At 35.8% G+C, this 20,396-nt stretch overlaps 2 protein-coding genes across 2 annotated transcripts; one reads left to right on the forward strand and one right to left on the reverse strand.

The window, feature by feature from the left end:
* The first annotated feature begins 3 nt into the window (after positions 1-3).
* Positions 4-20,366, forward strand: LOC129803636 (tetraspanin-11). Its single transcript, XM_055850348.1, has 3 exons — positions 4-706; positions 19,285-19,434; positions 19,503-20,366. The coding sequence occupies exons 1-3, from the start codon at positions 416-418 to the stop codon at positions 20,244-20,246; spliced, it is 1,185 nt and encodes a 394-aa protein (XP_055706323.1). The 5' UTR covers positions 4-415; the 3' UTR covers positions 20,247-20,366.
* LOC129803638 (guanine nucleotide-binding protein subunit beta-1) lies at positions 7,485-14,179 on the reverse strand. The gene has a single exon (XM_055850349.1). The coding sequence runs from the start codon at positions 13,770-13,772 to the stop codon at positions 12,750-12,752; it is 1,023 nt and encodes a 340-aa protein (XP_055706324.1). The 5' UTR covers positions 13,773-14,179; the 3' UTR covers positions 7,485-12,749.
* Positions 20,367-20,396: the final 30 nt, after the last annotated feature.

A 20,396-nucleotide genomic window follows, 5' to 3' on the forward strand; every position in this document is an offset into this window, starting at 1 on the left:
AAAAAAGAGCCACTCTCGCCGTGTGCTCAATCTCGGGGCTCTCCGCTACACATGAGAGACTCCCTGAAAACCGTTGAATTGTTCGGGGTGTCACACTCTGTGATTCCCACAAATACACCCACGCCATCGCCATTTTTCTCGCCCTGAACACTCCAAATCTCTCTTGTGGCTCATCTTCAGGTCAACGGAGCGTCTTTCGTGGAAGGGTTAAAAGGTCTCTCAGGTGGAAGAATTGTGGGGAGAAAATCAGGGACGTACGTCGACTGTGTCACCAGATTCAGTGACTATTGTCTTTTAGAGAGTTCAAAGTTGTTTTTGGGGAAGATGTAGGAAGAGAGAAGAATTTTGTGCTTTCACGCCTCAGTGTCTCTTTGTGCTGAAAGTGTCCGGGGCAGTAGCCCTTTAAGAGTGCGAGATGCCATCCAGAGAACTCCAGGGACACAAGGTTGTCCTGGGTGCGGCAAATTTTGTGTTTTTAACGTGTGGAATGGCACTCCTGGCCGGTGGATTTTTCCTCTTCACGGACAATCCCAGAATACTACTTTCGCGACTCCTGGGAGCAACAAGTGAACAACTGGTGGATCTTCCGCAACCATTGTTCTTCTACATTGCATTGGGACTCGCAGGAGCTGGATTTATTGCCATCTGCGCAGCTTTAATCGGATGCTGGGCTGCCTGTTCCGGAACTTACTGCATTCTCTCAGTGGTGAGTACATTTCCTGGTGCACAGTTCCGCGGAAATTTGTTTTAGCGTTTTGTCAAGCCAAACGGAAGTTTCAGTTTGGCTGGAGATGTGAGAGATGCTTTTTCATTGAAGCTGACTCTTTGTTCAGGTCTCTCCTCATTTCTATTGAAATTTATACCAGTAGAAAGTTCAGTGGCAAAAATACTTTTAAAAAATTAAATTGATGAACATAAGAGAAGTTTGGTGCGAATAATCTAGAAAATCATAGCGGAAAATGGATATTTTCATGTTCTTTGTAACGCTCATTACATTGAAAAATGTTTAGAGATTCGAAGAAGACTTTAAAGAACTTCGATGTTTTATTAAGTTACCGCTAGAGGCGCACAAAGTCAAATAAAAGCCAGAATGATGTAGAAAAGTTGGAATTTCTGACAAATCAATTTGGAGTTCGGAAAACTGTCTTAAAACTTGATAAATAAAAACAAGTAAAATTTAAAAGGGGGATGTGCGGTGCCTTAGGATGACTCAAGCTTCGGACAACTCATTTTTTTTACAGAGGTACAGGATTAGAATAATATTTAGAAATGTGGACATTTTAAGAGGGTTGCCTGAATTAGAAGACCAAAAATTAGCTGTTTATATATAGCGATTTTTTAAGAAGGAGAAAACTACTCAAGAAATTTTTGATATATTTTGATAAATATTTAAGGTGCTTTAATATTTTTTTTATGGAAAAAGAGAGATGACAAAGCGTCCCAGCTTTGCGAAATGCTCGAGCTCACCAGATAGAACTCTCCATGAATTAGTTTTTCGCATGATCTTTTGTTGCTTATAGTAAGGTGGGGTAACTGGATCGTTTTTCGAAGAGTGCTACTTAAACGCTTGTTTTTGGACTGATGAAATTCTTTTTTACTTCTTCTAAATCCACAGAATTATTCACTGTTCCATTCAGAAACATAATATAGAAAAAATTATCAAAAATATTAAAGAAAATTTTTAAAATAATGATAATACTGAAATAAGTCAACATGCACTAACTGGGTCGCCTTTCCGCTAATTCATTTTTAACAAAATCTTAGCCAAGCTAGCCAAGGCTTTTGCCAAGACACAAACCTTTCGCTGGCCTTAGACCAGCTAAAATAAAAATAAAATTATAATGATAGTACTACTCATAGGTCATAGTACTACTACAGCGACTACAGCCCTTCTGAGACTTAACTATGATATTGCGTCTTCTATTGATCGAAGTCGCTTTGTGATCCTTGTTCTTCTAGATTTGACTAAGGCTTTTGATAGTCTTCCTCATAATCTCCTTTGCTATAAATTGTGTTCTCTTTTTAATTTCTCATCTACTGTGGTTGCCCTTATTCAATCTTACTCAGTGCCGGATTTAGGTGGGTTCCCCGAGGCTATGGCACCGGGCCCCCACATTTTAAGGGCCTCCACATTTTCAGAAGTTTACTATAGTCACAATGGTCACAAAATAAAAATTATTACAAAAAAGCTACAGTTTAACCTGCTTTAAGTATTAACAACATGTAATACAACATGTAGTAAGATTCTTACTTCAGTGGAAGATCACTGAATAGAGATGAAGATCACTGAATAGAGTCATGACTCTATTACTTAGTCCACTGCTTTTTCCCCTCTTCATCAATGATCTACTCAGTATTGCTGAGATTGCTCTTTTCATCTTTATGTAGATGACCTTCAAATCTACCTTGAGGGCAACCCTTCCAATCCTCAAGAAGCCTTTCACCACATGAATGCTAATCTTTCCAGAATTGAACACTGGGTATTATTCAATGGTTTGATTTTAAATCCCAAAAAATTCCAAGCTGTAATTTAAAAAAAAAGGATTGTCTCTTGATTTTCATCTGATACACCTTTATACGGTGAAACTATTCCTTTTCTGATCAAGTCAAAAATCTAGGAGTAATCTTCAACACAACTTCTATTTGCCGTAAGGTTAATTATATTCTCTTTACCCTTCTATGCTTCCGGGACATCACACCCTATGATACTCGTTTGATCCTCGCGGGAGCGCTTCTTTTTCCTTCTTTGTTTTGGCAAATTATTTAAAAAAAAATATGTATTTAAAGGACCAATGAGAACATATCAGGATAAATTTCTAGTGTTTATTTCTTTAAAAAACTTCATTAAAACCAATAGACATCTCGTACGCCGCGTAGAAAAGCTTCAAAAAATATTATTCAAACATAACTATAATATTACAGTATAAAGGAAATATTGTTATATTAATAGTTACGGTCACTGATTAATAAAAGCGCGATAAAAAATGTAATTAAAAAAAAACATGATAAAAAATAATATAAGGCCAAAGCAAGAATCGAACTCGAGACCTTTACATTATAAACACCATTCGCTACACACAGAGAAATTTTAGTGGCATAACAACTCCAAATGGTGTTGTCGGACACACCAACCTCAACCCCAAAATCAACTAACCCCAATTCGGTGTTCAGAATACACCAAGTGGTGTCACAAAGTAACTAACACCGGCTTTGGGTTTCTGATTACACCAATTTTACACCAATTATTAACACCAAATTTAGCGTTGTTGGAACACCATTGTGGATTTTGTATCACACCATCTCAAGAAAATATAGGTGTTCCTTTTACACCAATAAATGAAAAATGTCTACAGATTTGCAACTAAAACTAAATGATCAAAGGATTTAGAATTAGGGCATTGGCATTCATTGGATGGGATTTGAAATTAAATTCCTGGGTGTTTCTATTTAAGAATTTTCCATTTTTCTGCGTGATTTTTATTAATTTTTGACCATTGTTTGAGGGCTTGGGGCCCTCCCTGGACGATATTCTCTGTATTTCAAAGCCATTTGGTGCGTGAAAATCTTTTTACAACATTTAAGCCTGCGCCGAGATTTGAACACGCGACCTTTGTGATGACAGTCGAGCATCTTCCAGCTGCGCCACGAACTCCTATAATGTATTCAAAGCATATCGGGAACCGTTGCATCGGCACACACGATATTCCAAAATTAGAGATTACAATTAGAATTACAGATTTGCAACTAAAACTAAATGATCAAGGATTTAGAATTAGGGCATTGGCATTCATTGGATGGGATTTGAAATTAAATTCCTGGGTGTTTCTGTTTAAGAATTTTTCATTTTTCTGTGTGTGTGGTCGATGGTGAGCGACGAACACCGTTTGGCGTTGCAACAGCACTGTTTAGAAAATTGATGGTGTTACTTTTGCACCATTTCAGAGATTTCTGTGGCGGAGTTAATACAACACCGCCAAAGCATTTCATAGAACACCATTGATTCAAAACTAGGTGTTAATTTGGTGTGAATGCTACTACGTTTGGTGTTCAAGCAACACCAACACCAAATTCAACCCCAAATTCAACACCGCTTTCTCAAAATCACTTCTCTGTGTGTAGCCCACTGTACCACCGCTGCTTCTGCTGGCTCTAGGCCAGGCCTGAGCTAAAAGAAAAGCCGAAGTGAATTTGGTGGTGCCAGTTGGGATTCTTCGAAATGCCGCGAAAATTCACGTAGAGAAAATGAAAGGTTTTTTAATGTGAAAATTGTTTAATTCCTTAGAGTTAAGTCATTTTCACAAGAAAATGCTTTTGATAATTTAGTTGAATACAGTTATTTGGGTTAATTGTGAATAATTGTCGATATTACAACAATAACATTGGGATGAAATTTTGAGCTGAAAGACTCATATTCTTTTGAGCTGTCCCAAAATTCAGAATAGGTTTGAGAAAAACCCTTTTGTACAACACTATTTTGGTTAATAAGGAACGCAAAAGTACATATTACAAGAAGGGGCACGACCTGCTAATAAGGATAAAATAGAGAAGAAAATATTTTGTAGGATTTCAGAGATTTTTTTGCAACCGCAGTGCCGCCAGACGTTTGTCAAGTGAATTGCGCACGATTTAGGAAGCTTGTCATTTGAAATGATATTTTCTTTAAATTTCTTCATATTTCCGCAAGATTTAAATAAAAGGGTGATTAGTGAACAGCTACCCGTCTTCCGACAAAGATATCAAGAAGACAATTTATTTTTATAAGAGTTTTTCTTTCTATTATGTCTTTTTTGCGCAAAAATATTCATCATGGCATCGTGAATAAGCGGGATTAGTATTACCAGCACGGCTACCTGCAATTTCCATTAGAACTATTAACACAAAATTTCCGATACTACACGACTTTTAATAAGCACAGGTCTGCTCTAGGATCTCCTTTATCTTATGCCCTTTATTAAATCATTAAAAGTGCTTTATTTTAAAGGAAAGAAAAAATTAGCACTTTTTGAGTATGACACGTTCTTTATGATGCTTATCTGAATCTATGTTGTTAATATGAAGCCAATCTGAATTTAATGACTCTGGATGTCCTACCTGTCGTATCTTTTGGTTAGGGAAGGTTCAGCCAGGTTTCGAGGACGAGAACTCGCAGTGCCTAAAGTTCAAGGTGACTGCCTCTATCGGTCACTTTTCGTAAAAGGCGTCATTTTGTTTAATTCTCTTCCAAGTGATAGCCGTATTTCTGCGGCTGCCATTCGTAATTTCTTTCTGCAGGCTGGATCAAAAGTTAGTATTAACAAAGTACTAACAAAGTTAGTATTTACACATTGAAAAATATTGTAGAAGTTTACCAATACGAAGCATTTAAAATCATTAAAATCGGATTTATGCCGATTTTTCAAGTGAATTCTTTTAACTCTTTCGCGTCATTAGGGTCATATATGACCCGGGGAAAAAACAATTTTTTTTGACTATTAACATTAATTGAAATCTATCGGTTTGTGCACGACATCATAATAGAAGGATGTAAGATTCTTCACTAATTTTCTCAAGACTCCAGATATTCAGGAAAAGAAAATATTTGAAATCAAAAATCACTAATTTCGAACTTTGTGAAATGACTTTTCCTTTTCAAAATTTTTTATATTAATTTATTTTTTTCATCAAAAAGTTGTTTAGAAACACAAAATAGAATATCTAAAGATTGTATATTGCATATTTTGATATAATAAACTACTCTCAATTTTCCAAAAAAGCGTGTAGAATTTTCCGGGTCATATATGACCCTATGGTCCCCAAGGGTAACAGTGTTTTCGTCCCAAACCTATAGCGAAATGTAGTTGGGACTGGGACATTGTTTTTCTTCGTGAAATGCAGGTGGGACATCTTGCTCCTGGACATTTCATCTTATATCTGATGAATTATAACATATTTTGCAATATTTTGTGCAATTGTATTGTGTGTGAATAAATATGTGGATAAGTTTATTTTTGCCAAATACCACTCAAAATATTGTGACAGTGACTGTTCAAGGGATTACCAGGAAGATTCCTTAAACACCAAGAGTACAGTGTTCACCAAAGCAATCCAGTTTGCCATGGTTTTGGCCAAATTAATAACTTCAAGCAAAAAAAACTCTTAAAAAGCCCGTGATATATATAGATTTTGAAAATGGTAAATACACTTCCCTTGAGGACAACAGGGTCATATATGACCCGGAGTTTTTCCGAGTTTTCACGCAATGGACATTTTTTTTCCTCTCTGAACTATTATATTTGATCATAAAGCATTAGGAAAAACTCAATTTTACATGAATTCACTTGCTGAATAAAAGTGGGACGCGAAAGAGTTAAGGGTTTCTGGTCTAAGCTGATTTTTTGGGACATTACACGGAATCTTGGTATTATGCACATTTTTGGGACCGAAAAAAATGCTCGAAATGGCATTATGCATTAAGAAAATTTGCATATTTACTACATCTAGGACTATACATTGCGTGATTTGCGAGACTTTTAGTCTCTAGTAGAGTCTAGTAGGGTATCGGGGAGGAGGGATAGAATATCTTTGAGATCTATAGGTGAATTGTCCATTATGATAAGCTTTAAAATTTATTTTAGTCTAAAAGAATCGATGGTTTAGTTCTTAAAGTTTAAAAAAGATGTTTCTGAAGAAGAAAGAAGGGCTTGAGCAAAGAACTAAATCATCCATCTTCTCCAGTCATAAGTATTAGAGAACCCTCCTTCACACCTTCATTCTACCCTCCTTCACGATACTCTCGAGATTGAAAGCCTTGAAAGCCCTGCAAATCCCGCACTTAATTTCTGAGAATTAAATCGCATTATCCATGTACTGAGTTTTATTCGCTTTGTTTGCACTAGTATGGGCAAAAAAATTTTTACCAAGTATCCATAGTAGAGAAATCCTCAAAAGAAACTTCGCAAAACTTAAAGGTTGCTTCGGAAACTTCCGAAAACTCGAAAAATTCTTCGGAAACTCGAGAAACTCAAGAATTCCTTTGTGAAATCCTTTAGTAGAGGCCATTACAGAGGACTTCCGGTAACTGATCTTCGTGCGATGGTAGTTCCGGGAATGTAACTGGATCCTAGAAGCAATAAATTTGTCTCTTAAACATTCCTGATTTCGAATCTTTGTCATTCGCTCTTTCTGTGTTTTTCATTTTGCTTCCAATTTTTTTTATCACAATTGTAAGAGGGATGACACTATTTTGTGATTAAATAAATAATAATAATAAATCTGTATAAATCTTGGCATATAGGATCTATGATTCAGGGTTTTCGGTCGTTTACCTGATGAGATCGGTCGTGGTAAGTCGGCGGCAGACGCAACCAAGCATGAATTGAGGAGAAATATAAGTTAATTTTTTCCAAAAAATCTTGATTGTTGAAGAATTGGAGCAGTTAAGCCATATGGCTAAGTCCCAGGTCTGAAACCCGTATAACTTTGGATGAGGACTAAGAACAGTGATGTTATTTTTTAATATATTTTATTTAGCCAAATTATACATGACTGCACAATATCGAGTAGCTAAGAATATTATTTTTGAACATAGAACACTTAAGTTAACTTAAATACTATGAGGAAGGGGAAATGGGCGGGAAAATAAGGAAAAGAGTGGGTACTTGTGAAATGGGAAGGAGGAAGTATGAGATTGGAAAATGTTGGGAGTGAATGGGAAGGAAAAACAGGAAGGAGGAAGGAATATTGTGAAGGATTCGCAACATTCCTCCCACCTGGAGGAACGCGCACGTCCTTGTGCCGGGGGGGGGGGGGGAAAACGAGGAACCTATGCTTAAATACAGATATATTATAATAATTTATTTATATATAACACTTTTCTTTTTTTCTTCATTTTTTTTTTAGAAAGACTAACACATGAAATTTAATTCCTATCTTCACACATTTTCTTTTTGTTTTGCCAGTAAGAATAACTATGAAAGTATTTAATTCTATGTTCTCAATACAATTGCTAATTTTATTATGTTAGAGATTTACTATATATTTTTTTCTTTATTTCTTTCTTAAGATAAAAAAATTATGACAAATTACTATGAAAAAGAATTCCAGACGATCCAGGAATAATTATTTTACGATGATTCCATATTGCGGATTCTCTTTGAGCCTCGGTATGATCGTTATTAAAAGACACGAGGTTATTTGGTTAGTGGTTCGATTGCGGGACAAAAGTTGATTAAGGGGTGTTTTTTCAGTGGATTTGTGCACAAAGAGAGGCTCTCTACTCGAATATGGCTATTTAGGGATCAGCAATCCTTTCCCAGGCGTACCCTCTAAAATTTTTTTTAGTTACTTTTTTTATCATAATTTTATTTAGCGGAATTACATGACTGCACAATATCGAGGAGGTACACTGAGAGAAAAATTAAATCACAAAATTGACTTTTCTAAATTTATTTCTACAAAAAAACGAAAAATCGAAATTTTATTCTCTTTTAGCCTTATTTTAGTTCTAAATTTACATCCTCTTCACTGGGAAAATGTAATAAAAAATAGAACAATTACTTATTAATATCCTTAAAAATTCTATTTTTGGCATTGAAATAAAAAAAAACAATCACTGAAGTCTTAAATTTATTCTGCAAACTTTGAAGATTAAAATTTAGTCCAAGAGGGAGACATCAGATCCATCTGTACACCACTTCTAGCAATATTTCTAGCACTTCTTGCACTTCCAGTACAATAATTCAATGAATTTAATTAAATTTATTGAATTATTCCAAAAGAGTTTAACGACTCATCTGGAGAAAGCCTTGTCAGTTTCTCAAGAAACGTTCCCTGAAATTCGAAAAACTCAAAAATAGCTTCGTAAAATTTCATCGCGAAACCCAAAAAAAACCACAAATTACTTATCAGAACCGGATAAATTCGAAGATCGAAAAATCCGAAAAACCCAAAATAGCTTCATCTAACTCCGAAGAATTCGAAAATAGCTTTGCAAAAACTCGTGAAACTTAAAAAAATATCTTCAGGAAGCTCAAAAGGAATTTCGCAGAACTTAAAAGCTTGCTTCGGAAACTTCCGAAAACTCGAAAATTCCTTCGTGAACTCGAGGAACTCAAGAATTCTTTTGTGAAATCCGAAAAATCAAAAAGATGCTTGGCGAGATTCCGAAAAATTTATTCGTAAACTCTGGAAACACAAAATTTTCTCCGAAGAACTCAAAAGAACTTGCAGAAACTCGAAAAATTTTTAACGTGAAACCAAAAAGCCTGAAAACTTCTTCGGTAAAATCGGGAAACTCAAAGACTGATTCATGAAATTAAAAATCTTTGCAAAACGCGAGAAATCCAACAATTGCTCCGCAAAACTCGAAAAACTTGATAATTTCTTTGTGAAACCCGTGAAAATTTCTTCGATAAAGTCAAAAATTTCCTTACGAAACCCGAGAAACCCAAAACATTTCTTTGTGAAACCCAAGAATTTCAAAAAATACCTCTCGAAAACTCTAAAATTTCTTCGTGATACGCAACAAATCTAAAAATTTCTTCGCGAAACATGAAAAGCTTGAAGATTTCTTCGAGAAACCCTTGAAATCTTTTCGAGAAATTCAAAAAAATCTTCATAAAACCCTGGGAAACCCTAAAATTTCTACACGAAATCTAAGTATGTCAAAAAAGAACTTCGGGAAAAGTTAGAAATTTCTTCACGAAACCCGAGAAACATAAAAATGTTCCCAAGAAATTGAAGTATTTCAAATAGTATCTCCGGGAAAATTCAAAAATCTCTTCGTAATACGCAATAAATCATAAAATTGCTTCGCGAAGCATGAAAAGCTTGATGTTTTTTTTTTTAGAAAATCCTTGAAATCTCTTCGGGAAGTTCAAAAAAATCTTTTTAAAACCCGGGGAAACCCTTAAAGGTCTAAACGAAACCTAAGTATTTCAAAAAAAAAAAAAGGTTTTCGGAAAACTCTAAAATTTTCCGGAAAACGGATAAAAATCCAAAACAGCTTCGTAAAACATGAAGAGCTTGAAGATTTTTCGGAAAACTCTTGAAATCTCTTCGAGAAATTCAAAAAAAATCTTCATAAAACCCGAGGAAACCCTAAAATTTCTACACGAAACCTAAGTATTTCAAAAAAAGAAGTTTGGAAAACTCAAAAATTTCATTCCGGAACGCGAGAAATTCAAGACATTTCTTCGTGAAATCCAAGTATTTCAAAAGATGCCACCGGGAAATTCAGAAATTTCTTCGAGAAACTCAAAAATTGTTTTACAAAATCCGAGAAACGCAAAAAAAATGCTTTGAGAAACACGATAAACTTGAAGATTTATTCGAAAACCCCAGAAAATGTTTCGTAGAATCCAAACGTTTCAAAAAATAACTTCGAGAAATTCAAAAATTCTGCAAAAGAACTTGAGAATTTCATCGTGAAACTTGAGAACCTCGAAAATAGCTTCAAGAAGCTCATGAATTTCTTCACGAAACCCTAGAAACTCAAAAATTTCTTCTGGAAACCCAAGTATTTCTAATCATAAGTATCGTAAACTCATAAATTTATTCGAGAAACAGAAAAAAATTGTTTCAAAAGACCCGAGAAACACGACAAAACTTGAAGATTTTTTCGCGAAACCCGGAAAATTTCTTCGAAAACCCCAAATATTTTAAAGAATAAGTTCAGGAAATTCAAAAATTCTTGAAAGAACTTGGAAATTTCCTCGCGAAACTTGAGAACATAAAAAATACCTTCAAGAAATTCAATAATTTCTTCACGAAACCGTAGAAACCCATAAATTGCTTCTGGAAACAGAAAAACTTCAGAATTTTCTTCGAGAAACTCAAAAATTGTTTCACAAATCCTGAGAAACCCGGAAAAAAATGCTTCGAGAAATACGAAAAACTTGAAGAGTTCTTCAAGATAGTCGGATTTTTTTTCGAAAAACCCAAGAAATGTTTCGTAGAACCCAAATGTTTCAAAAATAACTCTGGAAAATCTAAAAATTCTGGAAAGAACTTGGAAATTTCCTCGCGAAACTTCAGAATCTCGAAAATAGCTTCAAGAAACTAAGCCAATTTCTTTGCGACACGCGGAAAATTTCTTCGAAATACTCAAAAATTGTTTCGAGAACCCAAATATTAAAAAAAATAAATAAATAACTCCGGGAAAAACCAAAAATTCCGCAAAGAACTCAAAAATTTCCTCGCAAAACTTAGGAACATCAAAAAGAGCTTCAAGAAACTCATTTCTTCACGAAATCCTAGAAATAAATTAAAAAAAACGTTTTACGAAACCCAAGAAACTTGCAAAAATGCGAATAGATCACCCTTTTAAGTTTTTACTGCTCGAATTTTCACGCTGTTTATCCGTCTTTCCGTCCGGCTGTCGGCAGCTCTAGAGGCCAAACGGTTAGAGATAGCGAATTGGGACCTTTGGGGGACCCCCCCTTATAAGTTGACTCCCCATTCCGTTTGGGATAGCTCGAAAACGCGTCGTTCAATTTTTTTCATTTTTGGTCATGTTTAGAGATTACCCAGGCGGACAATTGACCATGTGTGAAAATACCGTTGAATCATTCCCAATAACGATTTTTGAAGGTCAAAGGTTAAAAAGGCTCTAGAGAGCGCATTTATCAGGCGAATGGGGTCATTTTGGGCTCGTTGGAAAGGTCTTGGAATTCCCGACAAAATTGAACCGGTTTCAATCGGTTTTGAATCGGTAATGAACCGGTTATGAACCGATAAGTAATTTTTTGTCCGAAAATCAATTTTATTACACTTTTTTGGGATCTTTCGAAAAGTTCCTATTTTTCTCTGTACTTCCGACTGGAATGTGTCCCCCCTTTCAAATCCAAAGATTAAAATTCAATCTGGTATTTTCTCTCAGTGCAGCTGTGAGACATTTAATAAATTTTCACACTATTTAATTTTTGGGAACAAACACTATTTATTCTACTGCGATTGATCAATGTTTTTATTTAATGCTATTTTTTAAATGATTCCTGGATCCGAAGTTCCGGAAGTTATCTCGCTACGTTGAACATGAAGTAGCCACGTCAAAATTGAGCCAAAGAACTTTCTTAAAGTTCCTCTCCTCTCAAGCCAGGCCTTGGCCTGATCTCTGGCGATTTTTTTTCTCTTTGTACTTCCGGCTTTGGATATTTTCGTCTTGGATGAATTCAATGTTGAGGTTATGATTTCGTTTTTTTTAATTTTTCTTTTTGTTTAATGTGCGAAATGTGAAATGCAAAGTAGTTCCTTAAGTCACATTCTTAAGTGACTATTTTATCTTTTTTTTTATATATATATTAAACCCCATATTAATATTTATTATATTATTTTATTATTTATCTCTTTTAATCTCTTTCGATACCTAGAGAATTCTTCTTACTTGGATTTTTTTTTATTCTTAGTTTTCCATCTTGTTTTATCTTAATTTTTTTTTTTATTTAAATATGAATGCGGTATTTCACAAAAAAAAATCTTACTAAATGTGTGCTAGTGATTTTTTTTAACCGTAGTTTTTTGAATTTCTTTCATTTCTATCTCAACTGATTGCCACCTAGAGGTCCTGTCAATCGCAAAGACGATCTCTCTTTTAATCATTCAATGTCACTTTTTCATTTCTTTTTTTTTCTTTATTTATTTAATTTCATTATCATTCTGCAATATTTTTTGGTTATTTTTTTCTTTCTATTTTATAAATGAATTTCTTACCTTACAAACATTGTGCCTTATTTTTTGTTTCTTTTTATTTATTTTTTTTTTAAATAATTTTCTTAATTCCAAACACGTAAAAATGAGTCCCACGACCCTGTAGCCACTGCCATGCCATCCTCAGTGACTCCCAGACACGATACCCGATTATCGTGTCCAGCCAGAATGCCTGCCCGTTCGGCCTTCATTGTGTCCCAGACATTGCAATTGAAGTCATCGTAGCCGGCAAGGAGAAGTCGACCGCTCTTTGAGAATGCCACAGACGTTATGCCACATATAATGTTATCGTGACTATACATGGCCAGCTCCTGATCTGCCCGAATATCAAATAATCGGCATGTGGCATCGTCTGAACCAGTGGCAAAGGCATAGCCATTTGGGAAGAATGTGACAGCATTGATGTCACTTTCGTGTCCGGGAAAAGTCTGTTTGCACTGTCCATCGCGGATGTCCCAGAGTTTAGCACTGGCATCGCATGCACCGGATACAAAAGCCCTGCAGTGTGGACTGAGACTCAATGCCATAACATCTCCCGTGTGTCCTAAGAATGATGTCACTTGCTGCCCTGTCTCAATGTCCCACAGTCCGCAGGACATATCGCCCGAACTCGTGACAATTTGATTGTCATCGAGAAAACGGCAGCAACTTAGGTAACCCGTATGCCCGGGCAATTCACGCGATACACGAACATTCCCTTCACGATTCTTCAAACTGTAGATACTGCAGATGTTATCCAGGCCACCACATGCCACAAAACTGCCACTTGGGGCATAGGCGCATGTCATAACCCAGGACGATCTTAAGGGTATGGCATGGACTTTATTGGTAGTATGAGAATCCCAGACAATTAATTTACCATCCTGGGATGCACTAACGAGATTGCGTGAATCACTGCCCCAGTGCATGGCATAGATCTTGGCCAAGTGACCACGAAGGGTGCGTCGGGTGCGCATTTGGATCCGTCCGATTGGTTCCAAATTATTCGTTGCCTGCACCAGGCTCGTGTCGCAGGCCGCTTTTCGGGCATCCCGAATGGCATTTTTGAGTGTCTCAGCTTCCTGCCTCAAGCTATCCAGCTCATTCATTTTCACACCAAAATTTCTGTGCCTACACCAAACCCCAAAATACAAAAAAACTCTGTGGGCTTTCCTTTTATTTTTCCGCAAACACCACCACAAAAAAAAAGTCCAACTGTGCGCCCCCCAAGATGTCTGCTAACCAGAGAGTGAAAAGCGGAGTGACACCGCCCTATTAATCCGTATTTTGCACACACAAATCACTCGTAGTGTCCACAAATAGCTTTCATTCGATCAAATGGGGCACACTTGCATCCAATTCAATACCAAATATGCTTTTACTGCACCACTTTAACTCTCTTCACACAAAAATATCACGGAAAAATTACCCTCAATGAGATATTTTAAGCAAACTCCATCTTCTTTTTCTTATCTTCTTCTTCTTCTACTCGACGTTCACTTTCGACTGTCGGATTCATTCGGCTTTTATGGTTTTATAGCAACATCTTCTTCTTTCTTTTCCAGTGCTGTTTGATATTTTTGCACAGCCCAGTGGTCGAACCACACCACTTACATTTCTCTTATGAATAATGAAAAACTGTGAACCCAGCGAGCACCACTTGCTAACCGATTTCAATTCAGCTGAAAACGTACAGTAGAGTTACAATAGACTATCGCTAATTCGGCTCTTTTAAGATCGGGCTACTCCGGGCTACTCTTTAACCCTCTAACGGTGTTTTCTTTAATATCCAAAAGAAAGTAGTTAAATAATTTTGTCTAGGGTAATTAATGGTCCACTGAACTCAAAAATACCATCCATTCTTCATTATCTCTTTCCGTTTGGGCGCCAGGTGAGAAAAGGTAAAGACCGCCTCCAGGCGGTCATATCCGTTTAAGGCATAAAAAGACTGAAATATTTTAATTGAAAAATAGTGAACAAATAGTAAAATAAATTAATTTTAAACGTTTTTTATGGGTGAATGTTGTATGATTATCTAAGAAATGATAATTTTTAGGAAAAAAACGTTTATAATTTTTATAATTAGACGTTAATGAAGCTCAAAGTGTTTCAATAAGACTGATTTTTACCGAATAGGTCACAGATCAGCTATGAAAACATCATCTTCTTGTATAAATTGAATGTCCTTTGAAATACATTGCTCATCTTCTGGTTTTATTTCACGATCTGGGGCATTAAATGACGAATTAGGGAATTCATCATCACTGTTGAAGTCTGCTTCTTTATCAATTTCGCTTAATTCGAAGAAATCGACCATTTTACTCATTCTGGACAGTCTTCGTGTAATCTCAATTCTTTTCCATGTTTAAATTTGTTGCAAAATAATAATATATTTTACTATAACAACCAAAATAATTAAATAAAAAATCGGTATTTTTTGAAAATTTTACCCTTGAACCGATAAGACCGTCCACAGGCGGTCTTCCTTTTTTTCTTCTAAAACTCTTACTTCTAGTTTTTTCACACTTATCAATTGAAATATACAAACTAGAAGAACATATCTTTCAGGAAATAAGATTCTTACTACAGTTAGATTACTTTAAAACAATCTTTTTTGCACTTGAAAACGCAAAATGTCGCGAGCGACATTTTGTTGTTTTTTCTCTGACCTGTCACACAAAACTGAAGATTGTAAGCAAACGAAAGGTCAAAATGAGTTCAGCTTCAGAAAATAAGTTAGTTAGACTATAACTGAGGACACTGTAGATATATCAACTTCAAATAAGTAATATTATCGCAGTGAATGCGATTTATAGAATGACCGCCTGGAGGCGGTCTTACCCGTTCAGGCAGCAGTTAAATTTTGAAAAAAGTTTGTTGACATTTTTCAAGTTTGGTTTTGATTTATCAAATGAAGTAAATATGCTCAAATTTGCCATGGTTTGTCTTAGCTTTGATGTGTTTTTGCATTATTAACCCATTCCTTACCATGGTATTATACATCATACGCAAATTGAGTGGTTTTAGATGATTTATTCCTGGGCGACTGATACTCGAATTGCTGTCGGGAATGGATTTTTAGTAACTTTAGTTCTTCAATTACTTGGAAAAAATAGTCCGACAGAGATGAAAATACATTTTGTTATCGTTTTCTTGCTTCGCGGAAGGTCATGCAAAATTTTTGCTCAAAATGGCGGACGGAAAATTCGACATCGCATCGAATTTATTAAAATTGGCCTCTTTCCTCTTTCCTGATTTGAATTCTGGTTGCCAATTTGTTTTCTTGGATAGTTACTCTATCTAAAGCAATAGAGTTTGTAATGAATTAATGCACAGAATTTAAATTCAGTGACCGTTAAGACGTGTGTTTGACAGAGGCTCCTCGCGCTCCCATAATAGGTAAAATTTTTTTCTTTTCAAAAAATTCATCTATTAATCTGTAGGAAACTAATCACAAAATATGAACATTCTATCTCAAGTATTTCTGGTATATTGACTGAATGGGTTAAAGGGATTTCATGAAATTTACCATAAATATGAGTATGTAAACTCAATGTATGCAGATGAATAAAAAATTGTTGCATTTCAAAAAGTTTGTCACCCGAATTTCTCTCTAATTCGGGTAACATTTCAGTCCCAAATGCCCGAATTTGAGAGAGTCTACTGTAGAATCTCCTAAATTCAAATGCTCGGGGGGTATTTCATTTCTTACCGTTTCTTACCTCCCAAATTCGAACGATTTTTTTTTCAAAACTAACGAACAATATTTCAGAAGTGGGTTTAATAATTGGAAAGGCAGATTCAAAACATATCTTTTTCACTAGATCCCATTATTAAAAAATGTAAAGAATATAGTCCTGTTTGTTATATTATGTAACCTGGGCATCAATCAATAAATTATTATTATTATTATTATTATATAATTTAGAAAAGGAATTTAAAGAATAGTAAGAGCTCTCGAAGTTCACTAAATAGGAGTTATAGAAGAAAACCTTAGAAATTAAATTTTCGGCTATAAAATATTACTTTGAAATAAAAGAAAAATATTCTTTTTATCCTTCAATTTATTGAAAATAGAGTTTTAAAATCTTTTACAGACGTTTTCTTTGGAACAATATCCATTCAATTATTATACAAATAATCCTTATATTTATCTCTGTTTAAATTTGCTTCGCTGCTTGGTCTGCCGGGGATATGTCTATCATTTCCTTCTAAATACTTCAACGTTAAGAGCATTTTCAAAAATTAGATCTTTGCTATCGCTGGTCTTTCTTATAAAGTTGTGGAGAAGAATTACAGCCTGTACAATAGTAGTAGCAAACTCTGGTTGTACTTCGATTTCCCCCCGAATTATCCTAAATCTATTTGAGAGTATCCCAAAAGCTGTTTCAATTATTCTAAAGACTTTGTCATATTAATAATTGAGTATAAAAGACAACACGTAATATAGTAGAGCCATTTTAATAAAATAAAGTACCTAAAATATCTTCCAGATATATATTCCGTTATTTATATTCGGAAAAAACACAATTTGAAATTCAAATCTTCGGAGCATTTTTGTGTTGCGCTTGAACTCCACCAGAGACGCATAGAGCAGATGGTAAAATTTTGACAGTTCAATATGGGAATTTCCATCCGGAATTCCCGTCCGGAATGAAATATTTCGTGGGAATTCCGTCTGTTTACACGGTACACGGTAAATTATACTTTGAATCAAATTCCCGTACTTTCTTTCAAGTCTTAAGTGGTATGGTAAGGGAAATATACCACGGATCGGAATGTTAAGAGACATGCTTCATACACACGGCTCTTCATTATCCGGTTGACTGGGGGACAAAATGACATTTAGGTTTTTTGAATGATCAACGGTTTTTTTTATATTTTGTGCTGTGTGAATTTATTTTCTGTCTGACAAAGAACAAGAGAATTTTCTTCATGGTGTGCTTATGTTTCATTTTTTTATCATAATTATGTATTAAAAACTTCAATACAATGATAATAATACTTTAATTCACACTGGAGAAACTTCATGTATAGTAAAAAATAATTTTGAATACATCAACCGCCAGTGTTTGGCAGCTGTCACCCGGATAACGAAGTTCCGGATAACGAAGATCCGAGTGTATTTCGCTAAAAATATGAGCCCCAAAACACTATTTGGTAGTTTTTCGTATGCTAATTGATACATTAGTTGTCCTTAGCTGAATTAGCTGAATGTTGAAACGAAGAATAACTTCAGTTGTACCACAGATTTGCGTGTTATTGCAGAGCTAAAGTTAAACTAGGTTTAAATATTTTTTCGTATGGAGGAACCTGGAATAGTGCTTTGAGGTAAGCTGATTTCTCATACGGCAACCCCATATTTTGGCCTTTCTGGCATGCCAGAAAACGTAAATTCATCAATGTTTTCGTTCATTTTAGCAAGATTCCATACCTTATTCTCGTTTTTTTAATTATCTTGTACCACTGGACTTCCTAAAAATTCTCTAAAATAAGTTGAAAACAAATTGTGTGCATGTCAAAGGACGTGTATGTTTTCGGTGTAAAAAAGCGACTTTCATAACTCCTGCCTCAATGGCGACCTATTGAAGTCGATTATGATGGATGTTTCCTTTTATTTCAGGCAAAATTCCCTTTTTGACAAATTATTGATACAGTGAAAACATTATTTCTTATTATTAGGTCCATTAAAATACAGATCATATCAGTTTTGAAACATTTAACCGTATTTTTAGGAAAAAATCTGTAGATAGATGTTTTTTATGATAACTAAAATATTTATTTATAATTTTTATTTATATTTTAAATCAAATTTGTCGCTTTAAAAATCACTGTTAACACTCCACATAAAATTTTGTCATATTTATTTTTTTTTATAACCGAAAACAAAATTGGATTATTTAATTCAGAGGCGTGCAAGAACCGTTGAAACTGAATTAACGTCAAATGAAACACGTACGTCAATGGTCAAAACGCTACCAAAACAAACTTTTTTTGACGTTTATTCGGTTTCAACGGTCCTTGCACACCTCTCTGATTTAATTCAACCCATTCAACCTATTAAAACGTTATGGGTGTGTTTACCTTATGGAATGCTTACAAATCGGTTTGGAGTATGCCTTACGTTTGGCATAACTACGCAGTAGTGGCATGGCTACTGGGTTGTTCAGTTGCCGCGATTGCCACTTGAATTTACGATACAAAACGCATACAAATAGATGTCACACTCACACCAAGAGAGAAATCCGCCGACTGAAACCAAAAGAGGTGCACAAGTTAGTTTGCGGTGCCCGAACGAATCCGATGTCGTCCGACTCTGTAAAACAGAAGAAGAAGAAGATTTGCAAAAGCGCGCCATGCTATAATTTTTGTATTCTAATAAATGTCGTTATAGGTAAATAATCTCGTGATTTCTTCGAGAATTTCTTTTATTTTCTTTGTTTTTTTTTTATTTATTTAATATTCAAAATAAAATGACAATATCCGCTAAAGGGGCGTGGCATAAAGCATGGGGCTTATTTAAGAAATTCAGTCTGTGTCACTGCAAATTAATTTTTAATTTAATTTAATTTTAACAAAGGTTGCTTTAGATTTAGATTTAGAATTATCTCTTCTTTTTAGTATTTTCTGGTGGTTTTGGTGCTTCTTCTAATCGAATTTGGAATCTGTCTTCTAATCACGCTCTGGCCTCAGTGCATGGGCTTGGATCTCGATGAGACGGAGATGGTTAGGGCTCTGCAGGGTAGCTATGGTGTTCCGGGGAAAGAGCAGGTGAGGGAAATTGTCCTGAATTTGTCCTGGGAAGTTTGAGCTAAGGCCTCTGTGGATGTTCTTTTCAGTTTACAGCAGCAATGGATCTCGCTCAGACTCTCTTCAAGTGCTGCGCCATCAGCAGTGACATCAACTATGACACTTCCCTGTGGCGTTTGCAGGGATTTGGTCACAGGGAACTCACAGTACCCCTCACATGTTGTGCCCTTCAGAATTCCCGCGATCGCAATGCGTATCTGGGTCCCAAGCCCATCAATTTGTCCCTTTGTCAATCTCTCCAGAGGCACGAGTATCAGAGCTTTCGGCATCTGGAGAGCTGCTATGACAAGATTGACTTGTGGTATCGACAGCAGTATGTGATCTTCCTGGGAGCTGGCATGATTGTGGCCATCGTGGAGTTCTGTGTTCTGCTGAGTATCATTTTGAGCTGCACGAAGCACGCCAGGCAGCGTCAGAAGCGTAAAATGTCCCTGAGGCAGATTATCAGGGAGGTTGATGAGACGGAAGTGAGTGAGGGTGGTCAGGAGTCTATTTCCATGCCGGATTTTACAGGAAGTTCTCCTGCAGCACCAACAAGGCTTAGCAATCGGTCAATTTCCAAGCCACGTGTACCCCCAAAACCCACCCATGTGACCCAGAGGGTACCCGAGACAACAATGCAGTACCATGCGGGCCTACCGGAACCCGATGATGGCCTTCCGGATGTGAGGAAGGTCTTTGTTCAACCGCCAGATGTCTACAAACCCAAAAATATTACAACATTTCGCCCCGCCGCCTCGGATTATCACATCTCCCGGAGTCACCTTGTTTAGCAGACCCAGGAATAGCCCCAATTTTTAGTTCTCTAAGTGATTTTCCATCGATTTTTCACCCCATTTCCCCATCACGTGTTTCCCTCTTCTGCAAAATAAAAAGTCAATTTCCCGCCAAAATCTTCCCCTCCACTTTTTGTCAATTTCCAA

Source organism: Phlebotomus papatasi, chromosome 2, assembly GCF_024763615.1.
Source record: "Phlebotomus papatasi isolate M1 chromosome 2, Ppap_2.1, whole genome shotgun sequence".
NCBI lineage: Eukaryota > Metazoa > Arthropoda > Insecta > Diptera > Psychodidae > Phlebotomus > Phlebotomus papatasi.

Excerpts from the sequence above, each read along its gene's own strand:
- LOC129803636 (XM_055850348.1), top strand. The coding sequence starts at position 416 with ATGCCATCCAGAGAACTCCAGGGACACAAGGTTGTCCTGGGTGCGGCA. Across the intron at positions 707-19,284 it reads CTTACTGCATTCTCTCAGTG|TATTTTCTGGTGGTTTTGGT; the intron begins GTGAGTACATTT and ends TCTTCTTTTTAG. Across the intron at positions 19,435-19,502 it reads GTGTTCCGGGGAAAGAGCAG|TTTACAGCAGCAATGGATCT; the intron begins GTGAGGGAAATT and ends TGTTCTTTTCAG.
- LOC129803638 (XM_055850349.1), bottom strand. The coding sequence starts at position 13,772 with ATGAATGAGCTGGATAGCTTGAGGCAGGAAGCTGAGACACTCAAAAAT.